General features: G+C 47.2%; 1 protein-coding gene across 4 annotated transcripts in view; it reads right to left on the reverse strand.

The window, feature by feature from the left end:
• LOC135914339 (progranulin-like) overlaps positions 1-21,053 on the reverse strand; it is a 538,683-nt gene that overhangs the window by 208,198 nt on the left and 309,432 nt on the right. For 3 of the 4 annotated variants that reach the window (XM_070532034.1, XM_070532035.1, XM_070532036.1), the window contains exon 2: positions 9,756-9,845. In XM_070532034.1, the coding sequence (XP_070388135.1) occupies positions 9,756-9,845 (90 nt within the window). Of the gene's footprint in view, positions 1-7,108; positions 8,215-9,755; positions 9,846-21,053 lie in introns of those variants that run through there. The other variant, XR_011511401.1, reaches the window with a different exon arrangement.

Below are 21,053 nucleotides of genomic sequence, written 5' to 3' on the forward strand. Positions count from 1 at the left end.
ATATTGACTGATCCATCCGATATATTCGCCCGTCCCATAGGCGCCCCAATTCCATCTTTCATTTTCTTTATCTGCGTGAGTTCGGAGGGGAGGCTTAGAATCAGTTGTCCCGTTGTTGCTTTTCATGCCGGTTTCTATAAGTGCGTTCCTCCCAGCGCACGATAGAAAACGCCTTCGGTATTTTGCAGTTTCGTGTAATACTGCAACCATGCCGGAGCCGTGAGCAACCCATTCCACCATGCTGTACAGAATGAACTGAAGGAAGCGAGGAGACAGGAATCTCGCGGGATCGAATCCCGGCCACGGCGGCCGCATTTCGATGGGGGCGAAATGCGAAAACACCCGCGTGCTTAGATTTAGGTGCACGTTAAAGAACCCCAGGTGGTCGAAATTTCCGGAGTCCTCCACTACGGCGTGCCTCATAATCAGAAAGTGGTTTTGGCACGTAAAACCCCAAATATTATTATTATTATGAGACAGGAATGGCTGAGTTCAAGATGGCTGAGCGAACCGTGTACTTCCGTTTTTTCCCAGATTTTGGGAATTCTTCCAGGAAGTTGCATACAGAAGCGCGCGTGATGCGTTCGATAAGCATATGTCGAAACTCGCGCTTTAGCCCTACGCACGGTAAAGCTGCTACAACTGGCGCTGCTAATAGTTGTACTACGGCTAGTAGTATTACTGTACTGCTAATAAACTATAGTGCTAGTGCGATAAATATTGCCGCAAGAAATACTACTACTACTGCTACGACGACGACGACGACGACGACGACGACAACAACAACAACAACAACAACAACAACAACAACAACAACAACAACAACAACAATAATAATAATAATAATAATAATAATAATAATAATAATAATAATAATAATAACAACAACAACCTGCCCCGAAGCAAGCTACAGAGATCGCGTGGCTTTACGAAATACGCCAACTGCCTTCCATCTTTTTATCAATATGTAGGGATACACGCGCTGCGTGCTTGCATTCGTACACAAAAATTGACGCTGCCGGAACTCCAGCCGCATATAACACTTAATTAAAATTCAATATACGTCTAATCAGCTACCCAGAAATGTGAAGCGACGTTCCGAATTCCACCATTCTTTTCCTTTTTTTTTTTTGTCCACATCATGTGAGCCATTGTGGCCGCGGTCACATGGCGCCAGAATGCAAAAATGGCAGGAGACAAGGCCATTGCACGTGTCTCCGTCACCAAAAAGAAAAAAAAACGAAAAAACAATTAGCTTCTGTATTAGAACTAATTTTTGTTTCCTATTATATATGTGTATTTTGATATGAAATATAGACTCCAAATATACTCACTCCAATTTGCCTATGAACGATCTGGCGAATGAATTTCTAATGATGACAGAGACTAAAGGGAGGATGTTAACATTATAGTTTCCACAAGTGTGACCGGTCTCGCTGCTTTACACTGTAGGAAAGCAACTCGCAGTAAGGTTTAAAAATTCGAAGGTCACTTTACTGCAACGCTATTGAACGTTGCCCGGAGACCACACTATAGATCAAAAAGAGTTCGTTCAGAGGCTAGTTGGTACATTGTCCTTTAAAAAAAATCTAAGTTTGTGGAACACGAATAGAGAGGACATAGAGCAACACTGGCTACGTATACACGTGCGCTAAATCACACAATGTACAGACGAAGACTTGATGGAGTATTGAGCAGAAGAACTCGATGACGACTACCACTTCTTCTCGACACCGCGTCAAGTTTTGAAGACCACAGTAACCACCAGAAACATTTTCTACGCTATAATTTTGTATAGTGCTGCACGGAATTGTGCTAATCATAGAGTTTCTCACTATATTACCTAGATAGAGATAAGTCTATGCGAGTTTTATAACGAGTGCTGTGCCATCATCAGAATGACGGTACACGGGTGTGCGGCACTTGTGTTGGCTGGTGTTGTACGAGGCCTCGTCTAAAATGTGGATATGACTAAACATGTAATATGTTTTTAAAATTAAAATCTTCATAAAATGTTTGCATTCCCCCATATTAAACAGTGCGCCCTTTGACGTGCGATCACGTGTTGCACCGACAGGATTGGCTTTTATCGCGCTGCACGATTCTCCCTCCTAACTTTCTCCTTCCTCCACGAGCATTCCCATGCATACAACAGTGCAGCAGCGACAGATCTCCCTCTATAGGTAGTATAGTTATAATCTTTATGGTCCTAATGAACTGGAGATGCCCTGCCGTTACATCACGCATGCAAGCACGCGACAGGGCGTATGTAGCGCCGGTTGAAGGCACCCCTGTCCCATAGAACGCTGTCGCCGTTGCAACCGCTGTAAGCAATCGAGGCGCCCCTACTTCGTTTCGACGCACGTTCTGCCCCACTTTCAGCCAAGGGAAACCGTAGAAGAGATTAAAAAAAGGAATGATTAAAAAAGAAAAACAAAGGGACGCGCAACGAAGCACGAAGTCACTGATACTTTGACAAGGCTACCGCCCGGGGCGACAGGGATCGCCAATGGTGTTTCAAGGGAAAACGGATTTCACCACTTTCTTCCGCGGGGCCCCTGTGTTTCGCGCGAATTGTGCGCGCCTCGTTTAAACACTAGAAACACGCCCCCTCTGTACTTTTAGAAGAAAAGAAAGTGCCACGCTCTCGAACCGATCGAGCATGTGTTGCTCTGCTCGGTCGAGCACCAACTTGCCTGGAGGGGATGTACTCGCATTGGCTCCGAGAGGGAATACTCCCATCGAAAATGTCGGTGGTACTCAATGTGGGTGCATGTAGCATTTGCGAGTCTCGCTATTCACTTGAGTTTCTTTAAGTGATTCCTAAGGAGCCGATAACCGGCTCTTTAGACATACGTAACCCGCTTTTAACATGGACATAGGGTATCTACGTTAGAGGCAGTACAGTGCGACTGATGCACGGCAGGCGCGACGCCTTGCCATAAATTTAACACTTGCATTTGCCTCAGATTTAGAGCAATGGAACATATAACTGGCCGCGAAGTATTTCCATGTTTGGTGGGTGCTACAAGCCACGTAGTGGCTTCAAATTATGAAAGTGTCCATCAAAATAAAAGTACCGTGTTTATAGGGCACAAACTAACGGCGTCCGACGTAGCCCACTGCACACCTGTCTGGCGTTAAATGCTAACATTATTTTTTAATTACCTTGGCTACCTTGAATGGCTGCTGACAGCTACACTTTTTCGTCTGGTCTCCAATCGTCGCATTCATTGTGAAAACAGTCAAACGCCCTCTCCGTTGCATCGCACGTCCTACGCGTCGTTAGAAAAAGGCAAAGACGCTGCGCGGTCACGATAGCGCCGGTTTTAATTTCGAGGACTGCAGTTCTCCGGACGAGCCCTGACCTTTGTTAATGTTGACTATTTGCTGGGTGTCCGACAGTTGACAAGTATACGAGCCAGAGGCCTTTCATTGCTTTGTAGACGACGCACCGTATTTCAGCAAGCGTTGTCGGCGGTATATAGTGTCGCTGTAGTATTTTCATTTTCTCTTTGGCGCCGCCTGGTTCTCAACTTCGAGTGTCTATCAAGCCCTGATACGTACACTAAAGCAGAGCGTGTTTGTCGGTAGTTCTTCTGACGACTGCGTCGGCAGCTGTCAAGAACCCAGAGATTGTGCCAGCAATTTCACTGGGGCGCTTTCATTGGTAGTGTATAAGTTTGTTTCTGTTGGCCTACACCGGCGATTGAACGTTCGCGTACACTTTAACGTGGTACGCTTCTGAAACGCAGGTGAGTGCACCCATGGTATTTGCTGCCTCTGAGAACACGCAAGGTCGCATGCGTTTACTCCGCCCATCCGTGAAAAACAATAGCTCTTTTCCCTGGTACGGCAGCCGTTGAGAGCCCTGCAATTCCATCCGTATTGCCTTTGACTCAAAGGTCATCTTTGGAGCAGAGTACTGGCTGTCTTTGTCTTTGCAATAATTGGCAGGTGTCCGTGAGAACTAGAGTCTCTCTAATGGACCACTCAAAAGCAAAAATTTCAAGAGTGCCATGACTGTCTTGTGTTGTGACGACTGTATAGTTCGGCGTTCCAGGACTGTCTGCTCCGAAACAAGCCTATCTTGAAGACGCGCCAGCGCGGTCGCGAGTGACTGCCGGTGTGCGCAGTGTCGGGGACAATGGCAAAGAACGTGTTCGATAGTTTCCTCATTGCCGCAGTGGACACATGCGGCACTATCTTCCCTTTTGTTCCGGAAAGCAAAGGATTTATTTTTTCGTGCCTTCGTTTTTTCTCTCCGCTATTCTTTCCTTCTTTCATTTCCCCTTGCCGTTCTCCCAGTGCAGGATAGCAAACCAGAATCTTCTCCGATTAACCTCCCTGCCTCTTCCACCCCGTTTATCTGTCTCTCTAGCAGAAGTCACTCACATAAGATATCTCAAGCAGCTATCGTGACCATCTCTTCCTAAACGACGGCGCTGGCTGGTGATCAATTTCAGTGCCACCTCGGCCCTTCTAGCGAAACGGAAGAGGACAGCTTGGAGTCTCATGCCTGTGAACTTAGAGACGAAACACCGGTGACGAAGTTAACGCGCAGCGTAGGAATCAGAGAGAGAGAGAGAGAGAAAAGATTGGATGTAAAGGCCGGGAGGTTAACCAGAGGCAGTTCCGATTGGCTACCCTGCACGGGGGGAAGGGTTTGGTGGTAAGTTAGGAGGTGGAATTCGAGTCCTATAGATATAAGAAAGTGACGTAAGTGCCTGGCGACGAGTGACGTTTCCATTGCAAAATTTTGATCGTAAAGGCACGTGGAGACGTCCCAGTGCCGTGAATAACCGACTCACAAGGTAGGGCTAACCTTGGGTACTGGCGAGATACACTTGCGACACTATTATTTTCCATTTCCCCCCTTATCTGTTCTTCCCTTTTTCCCCTCCTCAAGTGTAGAGGTAGCTACCGGGCATGTCCTTGGTTAACCTCCCTACCTTTCCCTCTTCGTTTCTCTCTCTCTCTCTCTTCCTGCCGCAAAGCGTCCTGTGATACGTGAGCATGGTATAATTCAACTGGGAAATCAACCATTGTATGCTACCTGAGGTTAGATTAGCAATGAGAAAAGTGCCAACTCATTATACTGTGTTCATGGGTGACTTCAATGCAAAAGTGGGGAAAGGAAGGCTGGGGAAGAAGCAATTGGCAACGATGGCATCGATTTTAGGGATAGTAGAGGTCAGATGTCTTTATAGTTCACGGAAAGAAATAGACTTAGAATAAAGAATATCTTCTACAGGAGAGAGAAAGAAGTTCATTGATGCGAAATGCCGAGAGGTCGGCCTGAGGTATATTCCTCTAGCCAGCTACTCGGCATTGGGGGAAGGGTAAGAGGGAAAGAAAGAGGGAAAAAGAGGAAGCGCCGTAAGGGGATGTGGACCTCAAAAAGCCGTAATGGAGAAATAAGAAATGAAACAGATTTCATACTCTCTGCCGACCCGAACATAGTGTAGCATGTAGAAGTGTAAGTAGAGCAAAGGACAGTGATCACAGGTTAGTGAGGTCTAGGATTGTCCTCAATTTCAAGAGACAAAGAGCGAAATGAGACAACAAGAAACAGGCGAACATAGAGGCAGTAGGTGTAAAAACGGACGAATTCAGGCTGTTGCTCGCAAGCAAATATACAGCTTTAAAACTGGAAGATGCAGGTAACGTAGCGGTAATTAATGAAACCGTAACCGGGCTGATTTCAGAAGCAGTCATTGCAGTGGGAAGTAAGACACCAAGGCAAGCAGCAGGTAAGCTCTCCTAAGTGGTAAAGGACCTAATAAAGGAAAGACTAAGCATGAATGTGTCTAACCCAAGATATTAGATGGAATTCACTGAACTGTCAAAGGTGATAAACAAGAAGAAAGCAAGTGATACTCGAAATTAAAACGTGGGAATGATTAAGGAAGCAGTAAAAAATGGCCGCAGCACGGAATCGATGACAAAACAACTCGCCATAGTACTAGACAAGATGTATGCACTTGAAGATGAGCAGGATAATGCCATCGCAATTTCAATTATATAGTAAAAGCAGCAGGAGAATTCTGTGCGGACCTGTACAGTACCCAGATCAGCCACCCTACCTTCATTCGAAATATTGATGAAATGGGTACAGAGGGTCCTTCTATAACTAGCGATGAAATTAGAAGGGCCGTGCAAGACATGGCCTGGGAGAAAGCGGCCAGAGAAGATGAAATTTCAGTTTATTTAATCAAACATGGAGAATATTACACGCTTCAAAAGCTTGCGGCCCTTTATAGGCAATGAACCCCGACTTCGAGTGTACCAGACAGCTGGAAGGATGCCAACGTTATACTAATTCATAAAACGGGAGATATTAAATAATTATAGGCTTAATTAAAGAATTATAAATAAATAAATAAATAAATAAATAAATAAATAAATAAATAAATAAATAAATAAATAAATATAGGCCCATTAGGTTGCTTTCAGCGTATGAAATATTCACCAAGATAGCTGCTAACAGAATCAAAGCATTAATCCATGGAAACTTAGACATCCACCCAATCGTAGCACTTGCTACAAAGGAAACCCATACGGGTTCCTCGAATGGAAAGCCTCGCACGCAGATGAAGAAAAATTCGTCGTGGTCCGGGACTCGAGCCCTGGACCACGGCCATTCCGAGGCAGCCACGTTACCATCTGAGCTAACCAGGCGGCTAGCAGATGACAGGACGAAGTCGAACTTATCAATAACTCCTCTATAACGTCGTTTAAAACATTTAGAAAGTTTCTTAGGTCGTTTTTTTACAGAGCAATAAAAATATTAAGGACACTTTTATTATTTTTATTAAGGTCCTTAATACAAATATTAAGAACATATTAAGGCTGTCCGTTACCAACAGACGTCCCGATTTCACAAAGCAGCTCGACAACAGTTGGAACAACTCTCACCACGAACCCATAAGCCATTCTTCGGTGACGTCTGCTTGGTTACTGACTTGTGAAGTATATGAAAGGGGCGAGGCCCCTATTCATATACTTTCTGCGGTGGTATGCAGGTGAGACTTCATGCTTGTTTACTTTCCCATTTATAGACGATGACAACGTGGCACCACTGTATCACATTGTGGGGTGCTATGCACAGTGCTGTTCTTGATTTCACTACCGAATGCGGCGGGTGCTGTGTGGTATGCCACATACGAAGGCGCGTGCGTGGCGCTTTGCACTGCATGCAGAGGCAGCACCAGTTGCCGACCTATATATAATCTAATATAGTGCGCATAGACTAACTGTTGTTCCCGTTACCGTTGATGCGCAGACGAGCAGCTCGACACTTAGCAAGGCTGGCGATGCGTTTAGCGCCTACAAATAAAGGCACGTGCTTCACAGATAACGCGCGCATGAAAGTTTTGTTTATTCCTCTACCGTGCATTGAGTGCGCAACTGAATGAATGAATGAATGAATGAATGAATGAATGAATGAATGAATGAATGAATTAGCGAGCGAGCGAGAGAGAAGGGCAACGGAAAAAAAAAAAAACATCCGGAGCAACGCGGGGACCCAGACGGGGCCTTCACAACAGATCTCCAAAGCTCGGCGGGCGGCTCTCACCTCAAACGCGCACCGCGTCAATGGCCGCGTGCGATGCATCCACGCAGCACAAAACACAAGAGTGCCCGCTCGCGCGCGCGCGCGGGCGCCAAGTTTAAAAGGGCGTGGCGGCACCGATTTGCATGACAACACGACCGCTTCTTTCTGTCGCCTAATTCGATTTGAAGCGAGCTCCTTCTGCGTGTACGTGTGTGCACACGCTTTTCACTCTCCTCCCGTGCGAGGAGGAGGAGGATGGCTGTTGCGCGGCACTGTGCCCTTCGCCCCGGCTCACCGCGGGGACGCCAAGGGGCAAAAGACTCGAGTGCTGCTCCTCGACCCATTGTGCGCCGCCGCGGAAACACTGGCGCGGTGGTCACTCAGCTGTGGCCCGTCGCTGTTCCTATGTACATGCCGGGCGAGACCGTAGATGCAGAACAGCCTTGCCGGAGAGGATGTCGCATTTGTCCTTTCTTTTTCTTCTTCTTCGTTGCAACGGGCTGACGATGACCTGCTGAGGCGACACTCGAGCGCGTCTCGCTTAATGTGCCTGCGACGGGTTGTGCTAACGGCTGCATGCTTGTGACGCAACGAAGCCTTCCAGCTCCCCAGGCCGCTGGGCGCGTACGGGATGTCCGTTCTCGGGTTGCAGGCTTCTGGATAGACGCAAGCGTTGCGGTTCTAAGAGTAATTGGTGAACAAAACATTTGTCGACACGCTAGGGAGCCTGTCAATGTGCCTGTGTGAAATCCGTTCGGGAATAATGCACGTCTACATTTTTGTCCTTACTGTGTTAGCTTTTTCCTTCTTCGCAGTCTCTTGTTGTCATAGCCCTCATACCACGCATGTTCGCCCTTTTACCCTTTTTTCATCCCCTTCCTCTTCCTTTTCTCTATTATTTTTCTGTACTCTTCAAGCGGGTTAGAGTGACGTATGTTCTGTAGAACAATTGCTGGCTCGCTTACTTTACTCTCTGGGTGATGCTTATATGTGTAAACAACAACAACAACAACAACAACAACAACAACAACAACAACAACAACAACAACAACAACAACAACAACAACAACAACAACAACAACAACAACAACAACAACAACAATAACAATAACAACAACAACAACAACAACAATAATAATAATAATAATAATAATAATAATAATAATAATAATAATAATAATAATAATAATAATAATAATAATAATAATAGTGTTTATTGACACCCAAAAATGCAGAACACGAACAGGCCGGTTTAAGGCTCAGCTGGCATGTAGTAGGAACGCTCCTATGAACATTAGTGAAATAAATACAGACATCGATGAGACATGGAGCACAAAGAAAGAAGATAATATGCTGTGGCGATAGAACCAACGTTCAATCTACAAAATTTGATATCCCACCGGTCCAATTCAGTTCTCCGCCTCTGTGGACTGCATTTCTATGCCGGCCTTTCCTTGCTTTAGTGTTTGTGTACGCCTCTCAGCCTGCGTTTGCCTGAGCGTGCGAGCGTACGTGACTGTATGTGTCTGTTTGTGTGGCATGTGTGCGTGCATGCACTTTGCTTAATCTTGTATCACCGCATTTCCTAAAGCGAAAACACGCCCACGAAAGCAAATATCCCATTGATGACCCTCGTACACATTTTCTCCCTTGGAAATAGCGCTGCATTTAAATAGACAGACAGTTGAGCATGCTGGTGGGTATTCGTGTTACTGAAACCTACGTGTGCTAATACGTACACATGTATATGAACGAAAAGCTGGCGTTTGCGTTGTACTTTTCGTTCCTACAGTTGTGTTCGTGCTAGCACGCCTATACCTATCAATAACACGCTCTTGTTTACTCTCATTGGTCCTCCCTTGTGCCGAGAATCATATATAGTGCCCTCCTACGCACCATGTCTCTTAAACCGACCATTCTTTTACTTTTCATCGACAACGTATGTTTTTTTTCTTTCTCGCATATTAGACTGCCTAGAGTCGCTGTATAACTTGTCAATAACTTCAGGCGCAAGCAACAACGCGCGGTTCTTGTGTAAACTGACTTACTTTAGTACACAACACCATGTATTCCCGCGGCGTGTGTAGCTTTACAAGAGCTTTTTGCTTATACAATAACAGCTGTACCCCCCCCCCCCGTCCGCCATTTTTTTTTTCAGTTCCATTGCAACGCGCATACCTCTAGTCCATATACTTACCGGCCTTCAAGTTTTGTCTTTTGCGCTTTGTGCGTTGAATCCGCAGCTCAAAACTGGTAAGAACAACAAACTGAGCGCCGTGTACGGGACCTGCAAGGAAAACAAGGGATTCTTGTTTGTGCACACTCAGTATGTAAGTTAAGAAGAGGCGAGCGTGAAGGGAAAGCCGTATGAGTTCACAGATGCGCTGGCATGGCGGCGGCGGCTTGGAAAAACAAAGCCCGCACGCCAGCTTTGACCAAATGAAAGCAAACAGGACTTGATTCCACTCTCGAACAGTGCTCTCTACTTAATTCCTTTTTTTTTGTCTTTTATTCGAGAAGCCCTTCTTCTGTTGCTTGTGATACGATAGCAAGGCAGCATTTTTTTTTTTTTTTTGCAATGACAAGCATGCGCAGCGAGTAAACGACATGTAGACGTATATATAAGCACAAGTGTGTTTACTGATGCCGAAATAAAAAAAAAGAAAGAAACAAAAAGAAAGGAAAAAAAGAAAGAAAATATATAACTGGATGGGGCTGGGCACGAGTACATGCTTTGAGCATGTAGTCTCAAACCAAGTTGGGGTTTTGGTTGTTTCTAAAAGCAGCTCAGGAAAAGGGAGATTAATTGCAATGAAGACGGAAGGACTCTTCGGAACTTCTAGAAGACATTGACATAGCACGGAACAAATTGATAAGCGCTGACGAACCTGTTACCTGCGGGGCGTCATTTATGGTATTATTGTTGTCGCTAACACACCTGCAGTGTGCTATTCGTACACCCGCTTGCACGTCCCGATATAGCGCCAGTAAAGCTTCCTAGAAAACTTATCTTTGATTTAATGGAAAAAAAAGGAGAGTCGGGGGTCTCCGCATCTGTTGACATATTCGACCACTGCTGAAAGGAGATAGAAGTTGCTATCTTGCTTTAAGTGAACTTCCGCTTACTGCACAACTGGAGTTTGTGAACGACTCTGTGGCGACACATTTTCCTGCCAAAGGAGGCGTTGTCTGATAAGATTAATGACCGTGGGGCTCGAGTTACATCGGCCTATATGACGCACAGTAATCGCAATTAACAACGCAAACACTCACATGTAGTCAACGGTAAGAGACGACAGACAAAATAGCAAATATATACAAGAAGCCGGTGTCTCTCCAGCTCGCATTTTTTTATAATGTAGTTGCTTCGTACAAAATTGTCATGATCACTTTAAAAAAACGAATTTACAATCATTATTATTTAAATTTAGGCAGTACCGACGACTAAGTTAACAGGAAGCAAAGGAAACCTTCATTAGGTTTCCATTACAAACCCTGGCCAATCCCTCCGTCGTGGGTACGTGATGTGTTGATGGCAACGACGACGACCACCACCACCACCACCACCACCACCACCACCACCACCACAACAACAACAACAACAACAACAACAAGCTTTCATTATGTTTTTTTTCCAATATTTTTTGAACATGTGCTCTTTTTTTCCTTTGTACTTCTGAGTGTAACTTCCTTACTGTGAATCTTATTTGTATTGATTGTGTTGTTGTAAAAAAAGAATTCTGATTTGAAACTATCTTCGTCTTGTGGAGTGGGTGATATCACTCCTACGTTAAAAAAAAAAAGCACGGAAACTTACTCATCTATTATGCTATCGAATTTATTTTCTCAGTCCTTAGAATCTTATTGTTGGCCAGGTGTTTCTAATAGTTACTTCTAATAGTGCTGACGGCACCAGTCTATGACAAGATCTTAACGAAATTGCATCCTGGTACGCAGAATGGAGCATGCGAGTTAATCTTAATGAATGAGAGTTCACGCGATTTTCGTCTTGCACCAATTCTAACATTTCCAATTATTTTCTTATGGGCTGTGTTTTAGAAAGTGTATCATCGTTAATATACCACCTCTACTCTTCCTTCGCAAACTCCTATCGATTACACAATTAACAGGGCGAACATGTCACTTGGGCATCTACGTAGAAATTTTTACAAAATCTACAAAAATTTTACAAAATCTGTGTTTTCGGCTGTTCCACTTTTCTGTAGCTTTTTAATATTATGTGTACACAGTGCTCGCGTCGTCCTTCGGGATGGCGGCCACACGTCCCGTGCAGCTTCCCGTCGACGCAGTTGACCCAGCTGCTGCTCGGCCGGTTGGTGCCCTCTGTGCTACGACCGTCACCGACGTGGAGCTTCCAGATTCGGCCGATGACTCCACGGTGACTGAGATGGATTCCGACAGTAGCAGCTTCACGCCTGTTGAATCGCGCCGCCTGAAAAGGAAGTTGCGCCGGACATCAACAGCTGGTGAGTCGACTACAAAGACTGTTGACAAACTTGGCGCATTACGCCGGACATCAGCAGCGAGGGAGTTGCCTGCAGAGAATGTTGATGCACCTGACGGGTTCTCTGTGGCCTTCGTAGCCACAACGGAGACGGCTAATTTGAATACCATCAACAGACAGCGGCTGTCTCAATTCTTCGACCAGCTGATTCCGGGACAAGTCCAAGAGGTCAGAATCAACGCTTGGAAGAATGTCCTTACGGTAGATGTGAAATCTCGGGCGTCCGTGGACAAACTGAAAGAAATTGGAGTGTTAGGCGGTATGCCGGTCCGCCCCTATCTCTCTCACGGCAAACGGACTTCCGCTGGAGTTATCACAGACGTAGACCCTGAAATAACGGACAGCGACCTGCGGACACTGATCAAATCTACGGCCAAGATAGTCGACATTCATCGTTTCGGCCGATCACAGTGTGTTAAAGTTGTTTTTGAAGCCGACTCCATCCCATCCCACGTCAAGGTGGGCTATGTGCGGCATCCTGTCCGTCTGTATGTTCCAAAGCCTGTTCAATGCCGCAAATGCAACAGGATTGGCCATGTGAGTGCTGTATGCAGAAACGACATATCCTGCCGTCGATGCGGCGGATCACACCAGCATGACACTTGCAAGACGGAGACAGTCAAGTGCACCAACTGCTTCGGCGCTCATGAGGCGACGGCTAAAGACTGTCCAAGGATGAAGAACGAGAGGCTTATCCTGAAGAAGATGGTAAAAGAACACTCCAGTCACCAAGAAGCGGCCGCGTCTATTCGTCGCCGCAAACGTCGTTCCCGACACCAACGCCCAGAGTCACGCGTCACTTGTCTGTCTCAGGCGCCGTCACAGCAACTCTCAGCTCCGTTGCCTCAACGTATTGAGCTGCAGAATGATAAGACGCCGCCTGCTGCAGCGGCCCATGTTACCACGGTGGTTCAGAAAGATGCGGGTACATTATCCACCTCCTCTGATGTGGAATGGCCTGCTCTGTCTTCAAAAGTCGTCGAAGCAACGCGTCCATCAATCCGTGCCGGTCCAGTGGACATTAAGGACAAGCCGGAAGACCAGCAGGTGAACGTTCTTCTAAAAGAACTTTTACATTCCATGCGTACGCTGCTTTCAGGCCTCAATACGCCAACAGCAAGGGTTGTTGTTCAGTTTTTGGATGCAATTGAGCCGCTCTTGGCGGCATTGCAGTGATTCATTATGGCGCTACCACACAACCCCTTCTCTGTGTCGATGCACATACGTCGCAGTGTAGTGATGCAGTGGAATGCCCGAGGCCTGCGTGGTCGCCTAAGTGACTTCCGACAGCGCGTCCAGAAGTACCGCTTCCCTGTGATTGTTATATGTGAGCCCAACATGCCTTCTGCTTTCCGCCTTTCTGGATATGTACTGCTGTGGTCTCGAGAAGCTGATGAAACCAGCAAGGTATTAGTGTGCATACGCCGAGATATTCCACACTACCGCCTTGCCCTCCAGCACCATAACTCGAACCACTACATTTGCTTGACGTTAACACTTAAAGGGCGGGTCTTCTCGATCCTCGGCGGCTACATTCCACCCAGAGATCACATTGATTTCTCGTATCTGTCCTCAGCAATCCAGAGTTGCACAGCTCCCCATATTATTGTGGGCGACTTCAATGCTCATCACCCCCAATGGGGAAGTACAGTAATGAATAACCGTGGCAAAGCCTTGTCCGACTTTATGCACTCACAGGATTTCGTCAATATTAATGATGGCTCTCCTACGTTTCTGCGTGGCGCGTCCTATAGTAGCTGCTTGGACCTGACGTTTGTTTCCTCACGACTACAGTCTTCTATTAGGTGGTTCAGTGATGTGGAAACACATGGCAGTGATCACATACCAACGTATATCTGCGTCAAGTGGTTCGCACCTACCACTTCGTCTCATGTGCGGTGCACGGACTGGCCCACTTTTAAGACATTCGTGGAGAATTCCTGTGCGAATCTCGAGTCACCAACGCAAATAGAAGACTTGATCACCTCCGCCCTCGGTGAGGCCACGCGGACCATATGTGCACCTTCATCGGGGTCTCCTATCGACGTGGAATACGAGAGGTTGCGCGCAGTCCGACGGCGCGCTGAAAGGAAATATAGAAGGACGAAATCCACGTACGATCTCGCCCTTTGTCGCCGAGCTCAACGACACATAAAGCGCCATCTCGAGAAATTAGGAAGGAAGCGCTGGAGAAAGTTCTGCTCATCACTGGATCCTCGCAAGCCGCTGTCACGTATTTGGCATGTAGTCAGGAGCCTACGTTTCCCCCCACAAGACAGGTACCCTTTCAGTGCTCTGGCCCTTTACCAACGCCGCAATGATGTAGAGGTAGCGGACGACTTCTGCAAAATGATTGTGGGCACAACTCAACCAGCCTCTATCCAATCCGAAGTTTTCGCGCCACCTTCCTCAAGTGACCACTACGACTTGCTCTTTACGATGCCCGAATTAGAGGCTGCTCTTGCGTCGTGTCGGCATTCATCTGCTCCTGGCCCTGACGGGATCTCGTACTCGTCTCTGTCTCACCTTGGCAGGGCTGGTCGCACTGCACTGCTCAATTATTACAACGACACATGGGTCTCCGGTATTGTTCCGCAGCAGTGGAAGATCAGCCGCCTGGTTGCTCTCTTGAAGCCTGGAAAGACTCCTTATGAGCTTACCTCATACCGCCCAGTTGCATTAGCCAGCTGTGTTGGCAAAGTTATGGAACGAATGGTCCTGGCGAGGCTCGAATGGTTTCTGGAAAGAAATGATCTTTATCCGAACATGATGACCGGTTTTCGGCGGGGTCGTTCTTCAATTGACAGCGTCATTGACCTCGTTACGACAGTGGAACATGAAAAACGTCAACGCCGACTCGTCGCCGCTGTTTTCTTAGATATCAAAGGGGCCTACGACAACATCCTTCATGAAGCCATTCTCGATGCCCTAGATGACTTGGGTATTGGCGGCCGGCTCTACCTGTGGATTGTGAGCTACCTCAGCGGCCGTTTCGTTTACATGTCCACGCCTGACGGAGACACTAACCGTCATCAGGTATGCCGCGGAGTTCCTCAGGGAGGGGTTCTCAGCCCAACATTATTTAATGTGGCACTGATTGGCCTGGTGGGTGAGCTTCCACCTCACATCCACATCAGTGCATATGCAGATGACATCTGCATCTGGGCTTCTGGTACAACACGCCCACAACTACGTGCGAAATTACAACGGGCTGTGTCATCTACTTCACGATACATACGGCGTCAGGGTTTGTGCTTAGCTGCCGAAAAATGTGCTGTGGTTGCATTCACGCGCAAATCCGTCTGCCGCTACCCGATCTCCATTAACGGTGTCATATTGCCGTATGTCTCCCACCACAGATTCTTGGGCATTATCATTGACCGCGATTTGTCATGGACTAGGCATGTTAACATGTTGAAGCAAAAACTTAATCTGTTTTGCCATGTTCTTCGCTTCGCAACAGGCATGAAATGGGGCCCCACGGAAGGCTCATTACTAAGACTTTATCAGTCTCTTTTCGTGGGCTACATTCGATACAGCCTTCCGATACTCTCAAACTTGAGCATTTCCTGCTTACGGACATTAGAGAGCGTCCAAGCGCAGGCACTCAAAATATGCCTCGGGTTGCCACGGCGTGCCTCCAACAAAGGCACAATTGAGGAAGCCCACGTATGCCCATTACCGATATACCTGTCCCACGAACCACTTCGTGTGTATTTACGCTTACTGACACGACACCATTGCCATCCATTGACGTCGGTTCTACATGAGCGTCCGGAAAGCAGTTTCACAAGTGCACTCCGCTGCCATCTACCCCACATAACAACAGGCTATGCCCTTCCATATCACCCCGTCAAACCACCATGGGTGATGGTTCAACCTTCCGTGTGCGTACATGTCCCCGGCATACTAAAGAAATCATTGGTTCCCGTCAGTGGACTACAACAACTTGCTCTCGCGTACATCTGGTCAGAATACCAGACATATGTTCATGTGTACACAGACGGCTCCGTGTCACCTAAGGCATCGACAGCAGCTGTGGTGATACCAGCCCAACAGATGACTCGAGGTTTCATACTCGACCATAATTCAACATCAACCGCTGCAGAGCTTGTGGCTATTCGGGAAGCGATTCGCCACATCTGCGGGGAAAGACCTCAAGAATGGTGCATTTTCACGGACTCAAAACCCGCGCTGCAAATTTTGGGATGCTTCCTGCGCCACACCGCATATCAGGTTCTGGCCCTGCAGATCACCGAGCTGCTTTCATACGCTCAAGAAAAACACCACCGCGTAGTGTTCCAATGGATCCCGGGACACTGTGGGCTCAACGGTAATGAGATGGCCGATGCTGCAGCAAGGCGCGCCCTCAGCAATGGCCTGCGAACTGCAGTGCCATTCTCCAGACCGGACATCACATGCCTCCTGTCGGAATTAATGAGGAGTGCGACGAGGAGATACTGGGCCCAGCCAGACGCTCGTCACGTCCGCCTTAAAAGCCTGGATCCCGATATGAAATTTCCAATTCTGCGTGGAATTCCACGCCCTCATACATGCCTGATACACCGACTGCGATTAGGCGTCGCCTTCACGCGCAAATATTTGCACATTATTGGACGGACAGACTCCCCGGACTGTTCAGTGTGTGGCGTGGTAGAGTCTATAGAACATGTGCTCGTGGTGTGCCCTGAGTATGCGCGAGAAAGACTGACATTGGCAGGTACATTCAGACAATTACACAATGGACCACTGTCAGAGGACCTCTTACTAGGCGCGTGGCCACAGAGTTGGCAGACGACAGAGACAATGCGTGCACTGTCACGTTTCCTATGTGACACGGGCCTGGACTCACGCCTGTGATATTAGTTGTTTAATGTGTCAATCACCTCGTTCCTCCCATTATCATCCCCCATTGTGACCCTTTTTCTTCCCCTCTTCCCCTTCCCTTACGTAGAGTAGCAGGCCAGATGCTCCATTATCCGGCCGACCTCTCTACATTTTCCATTCATTAAACTACCTCTCTCTTTACAAAATCACTTCCTCGTTTAGGTTTCTCTATAAAGCCTTACTGGGGGGGGGGGGGGGGGGGTACCAAAGCTCGAGTACACCAGCTCCGTTTCGGATCCCGCTATTGACTGTCTTGGAAATATTTTGAAGTCCGTCCAAAATCGCAGTGAAGCTTTCATTTCTTCAGACGCGCGCATCTAGGGCATCATCTACTACCAACACTTCACGTCGAAAACTTTCTAGTTGATAGGACCTATGAAAATGCACAACTAAAACATCATTTTCTTTAAGAATCATCTTACATGCATATCAAACGAAACCAATCACTAGCATAAAACACACGTGCCATTCTACCGGACAAAAGCTATTTCTTGACTCTTTTGTTCCCAATACGTGCGGAGAATGGAGTCGCCTGCCCGCCTCTGTCAGAGTGTCAGTGACGTACTTGCATTCAAGGTTGCTGTTGAAGCTTACTTGCATTCTTACAAGCCGAACTGTATTTTTTTTTTCGGTGACGCTTGTTTCTTGCTCCCTTCTGTAACACCCGCGGACCTTGATAGTACCCAAATAAATAAATAAATAAATAAATAAATAAATAAATAAATAAATAAATAAATAAATAAATAAATAAATAAATAAATAAATAATCTCTTCATTGAATAGCGCACAATATTCAAAGGTCACATTGGTTTACCTGATTCGATTTTCTTTGACTTTGCCATTGGGTATACCTCCAGCTGGCCATATTTCACTGGGACACAAGATGTATAGCGCCCTAAATATATTTAGATGCGTGTACTGCTCTGTGCGTACGCATCTAGTTACCGTTCTTTCCTCCTCGACAAGCGTAACACGTCCCTTCGATCATCCATGACGTCGGTGCGGCGACGCCTCGCACTATAGGCATCCATCTGATTCGCTGTTTGCATTTCAACGTAGCTTCGTGGATGACGTAGCGCGTAAATAGACAGAATTGAATTGCGATGAAAGGAATGACCTTCGTGGTGCGCAAACGCTGCATTACATTACACGGCGCACAGGATAAAATGAAGACCATTGTGCGCCCCACCATTAGGTCTATAGTATTTAATTACAGCTCTTTACATATAGACTGCAACATGTGCGTTGGATCTACACATTTTATGTGCCTTTAGCCTGGAACTAGCCTTTAAATTTGGTTTATCAATTACTTGTTTATTAACTTTATGTATGTTGTAGCGACAACTTAGTTATCAGTATCAAACGCTCGTTTAAGGCGGATGGATTATACCACACCTTGGGTTGAAGACTTCGAGCTGTCTCCTAGATAAAGGAAGCTATAATAGAAACAAGAGAGAAGCGATTCTTGGCCTGTGTTGGCACGCGATTAAGAGCGCCGACGCGGCCCTGTGTATTGGCTTTTAATTACTCTACGTGATCGACTATTAAGTGCTTCGAGTAATAAACCAACAGCAGCCGCTCTGATTTGCAGATTCTTCAACGAGCATACCAAGCACACTTCTAAGCCACCAGTTTGACAGGCCTGTAAGAACTCATAATAATTCTCGATGAACATGTCGACTTGCGTTCAGCAAGCATAACGATGTACGAAATTTGAGGAACGAAATATTCAGTTTGCTAGTAAACAAAGTACTACTAGTGAAACTTTAAATGACTCACGTTAGCGTACATGTTGCAACTGTAGCCTGGAATCCGTGCAGTAATATGGCCACGCCAATTTTGTCAGAGTTCCGGGTACTAGCACCAGATTCAAAATATTCGTCCCAAAAGTGCGCCGCGAAATCCATCAGAGTTTCAATTACTGTCGTACTTCATCGATCGTCATTCGGTAATGTACGGAAGTAACAAACTCTGGTCCAGTTGGCAGCGCATTTTGGAGGCATATATTCTGAGCCTGCAGGCGCTAGTAGCTAGATCAGTGCTAAATAGACATGACTCTAATACTGCATGACTTCAATTCTGTTTTTATAACATAAGAATCCATTTAGAGGAACTCTTTTAATCACTACGATCTGTCGTGTAAGCAATGTCCGCCTCTTGAAAGATGGAATTGCGCTATCATCTACGGGTGAATTTTTTTTTAATGTTCAAGGAAAACCAACTATAAACAGGCAGTACTCGAGTGACCACTTGAAGAATGCCGCACAAGCAGGATGTAATGATCTTTGCTAAGAATTTGAGCTATTCACGTGACTCTAACTTTGCTTATAATCAATTGCAGATGACGGTATACCGTCATCTGCAATTATATATATATATATATATATATATATATATATATATATATATATATATATATATATATATATATATATATATATATATATATATATATATATATATATATGTAGAGAGAGAGAGAGAAGAAAGGCAGGGAGGTTAACGAGATATCAGCCTCCGGTTTGCTACCCTACACTGGGGATGGGAGATAGGGGTTAGAAAGGTGACAAAGAGGACAACGGTAAAAAAGAAAAGACACGCGCACAAGGAGGCACACACACACAAGGGGCGTTCCAGTTAAAGACGTTCACAAAGGCCGGTAGATCGCAAAAAGCGCAATAGTGCTTGCACGGCCTTCTGCGACGGTATGTCCTTTCGATGGTGTAAAATTCTTTTTCCCATAGCGGTTAGTCGTCCAGTTGGTCAAGTTCGTGGCGAAATAACGTCACAAGCGGCCCGGCGTGCAGCGCAGTTGAATTATGCCAACGATTTTGACAAGGGGGTATGCGTATACTACCGATCTTGTAGCTGAGACACGTATACGTCAAGTTGAACACGTGTAGCCATGCACCGTCGAGCAGTCAGACGCCGCACCTCCGCACAAAAGAAGCAGCAGTTGCGCCTGCACACAACAAAAATAGGCCACATTCTATACCGCGAGGCGAAAGCAGTTTTTTCCCATTCATGTCACTCGCAACATCCGCGGGTTCCAGCGTTTATTCATCATCGTTCGCGCGTGCTTCTGTTTGCGTATGCCTCGCCACGTCCGTTGTTCCGGCCCCACCTCTTCCCTCGCCCTCGACCACTACTCCCGAGTTTCAACGAGCCGCCGGGCGCTCGGTCCCTCTGGCATCGCGCCGTCTCGGCGGCGGAAGTCAACTCGCCCGCCGTCGGGCCGGCGCATTAATTGCCGCCGCCGCGGCAGCCACACCAGCTCTGACCACGGAGAGAGCGCGACCCGTTTAATTGGCGGCCGGCGAGATCGCTATCGGCGGCTGCGGCTTCAGTCGGTTCCCCTCCTCGCGCGCCCATTCAGCCCGGCGTCCGGCCCGAGCGATTGCCATCGGCCACCGGCGACGCGAGGTGTCATCCGGCGCCGATTGTGTCGGCCGCGTCGCAGCCTCATTCAGCTTTAGTTCAGCGTTGAATGCGACGTCTGGCTTTGTGTCGACCCGCCGGCCACTACCTCCCCCCTCCCCCCTTACCTAGCCGAATGACGACGAGACGTTGCCGTGTCCGTATAGAGAAACAACGGCCGTACATTGTACCGCCAGTCCTTTGGCGGAGAATTGCGACGCCGGAAAGAACAAGGAGGAGAAGCCTTCTCCTCATTGCGCGTCAATGCAGTGCTTCTAAATGTCTCGCCGGTGATGCGCAGGAGCGGGCCGCAGGCTGTGCCACGCGCTGTGCCCCGTGTATCTCTACGAGCGTTCGCAGAGGCGAGAAGGATTAATAGTTGAGGCCTTCCTTGGGGGGTGTCTCTGAAGAAAGTTGCGCGTAAGTGAAACGGGCTCGCGCGTGCCTCCGCGCGCGAAACCCCATAGCGGCCGCCGTTGAGAAGCGCAGAAAGCGGTCGTTGCGGCGTGTGCGGCGTATACAGTGGTTCTTTCATCACGCGCTCGTCAAAGAGCGCAGAGCGTCTCCTGTGCGGAACGCGGTGATGTGCGTCGTACAGACATTCTATACGTCGGCATTGCTGCACCTTGCCTTGCGCTTGCCTCCCTGCTCCCCTTTCTGGCAAGA

The sequence above is a fragment of the Dermacentor albipictus genome, chromosome 1 (genome assembly GCF_038994185.2).
Source record: "Dermacentor albipictus isolate Rhodes 1998 colony chromosome 1, USDA_Dalb.pri_finalv2, whole genome shotgun sequence".
Classification (NCBI taxonomy): Eukaryota; Metazoa; Arthropoda; class Arachnida; order Ixodida; family Ixodidae; genus Dermacentor; species Dermacentor albipictus.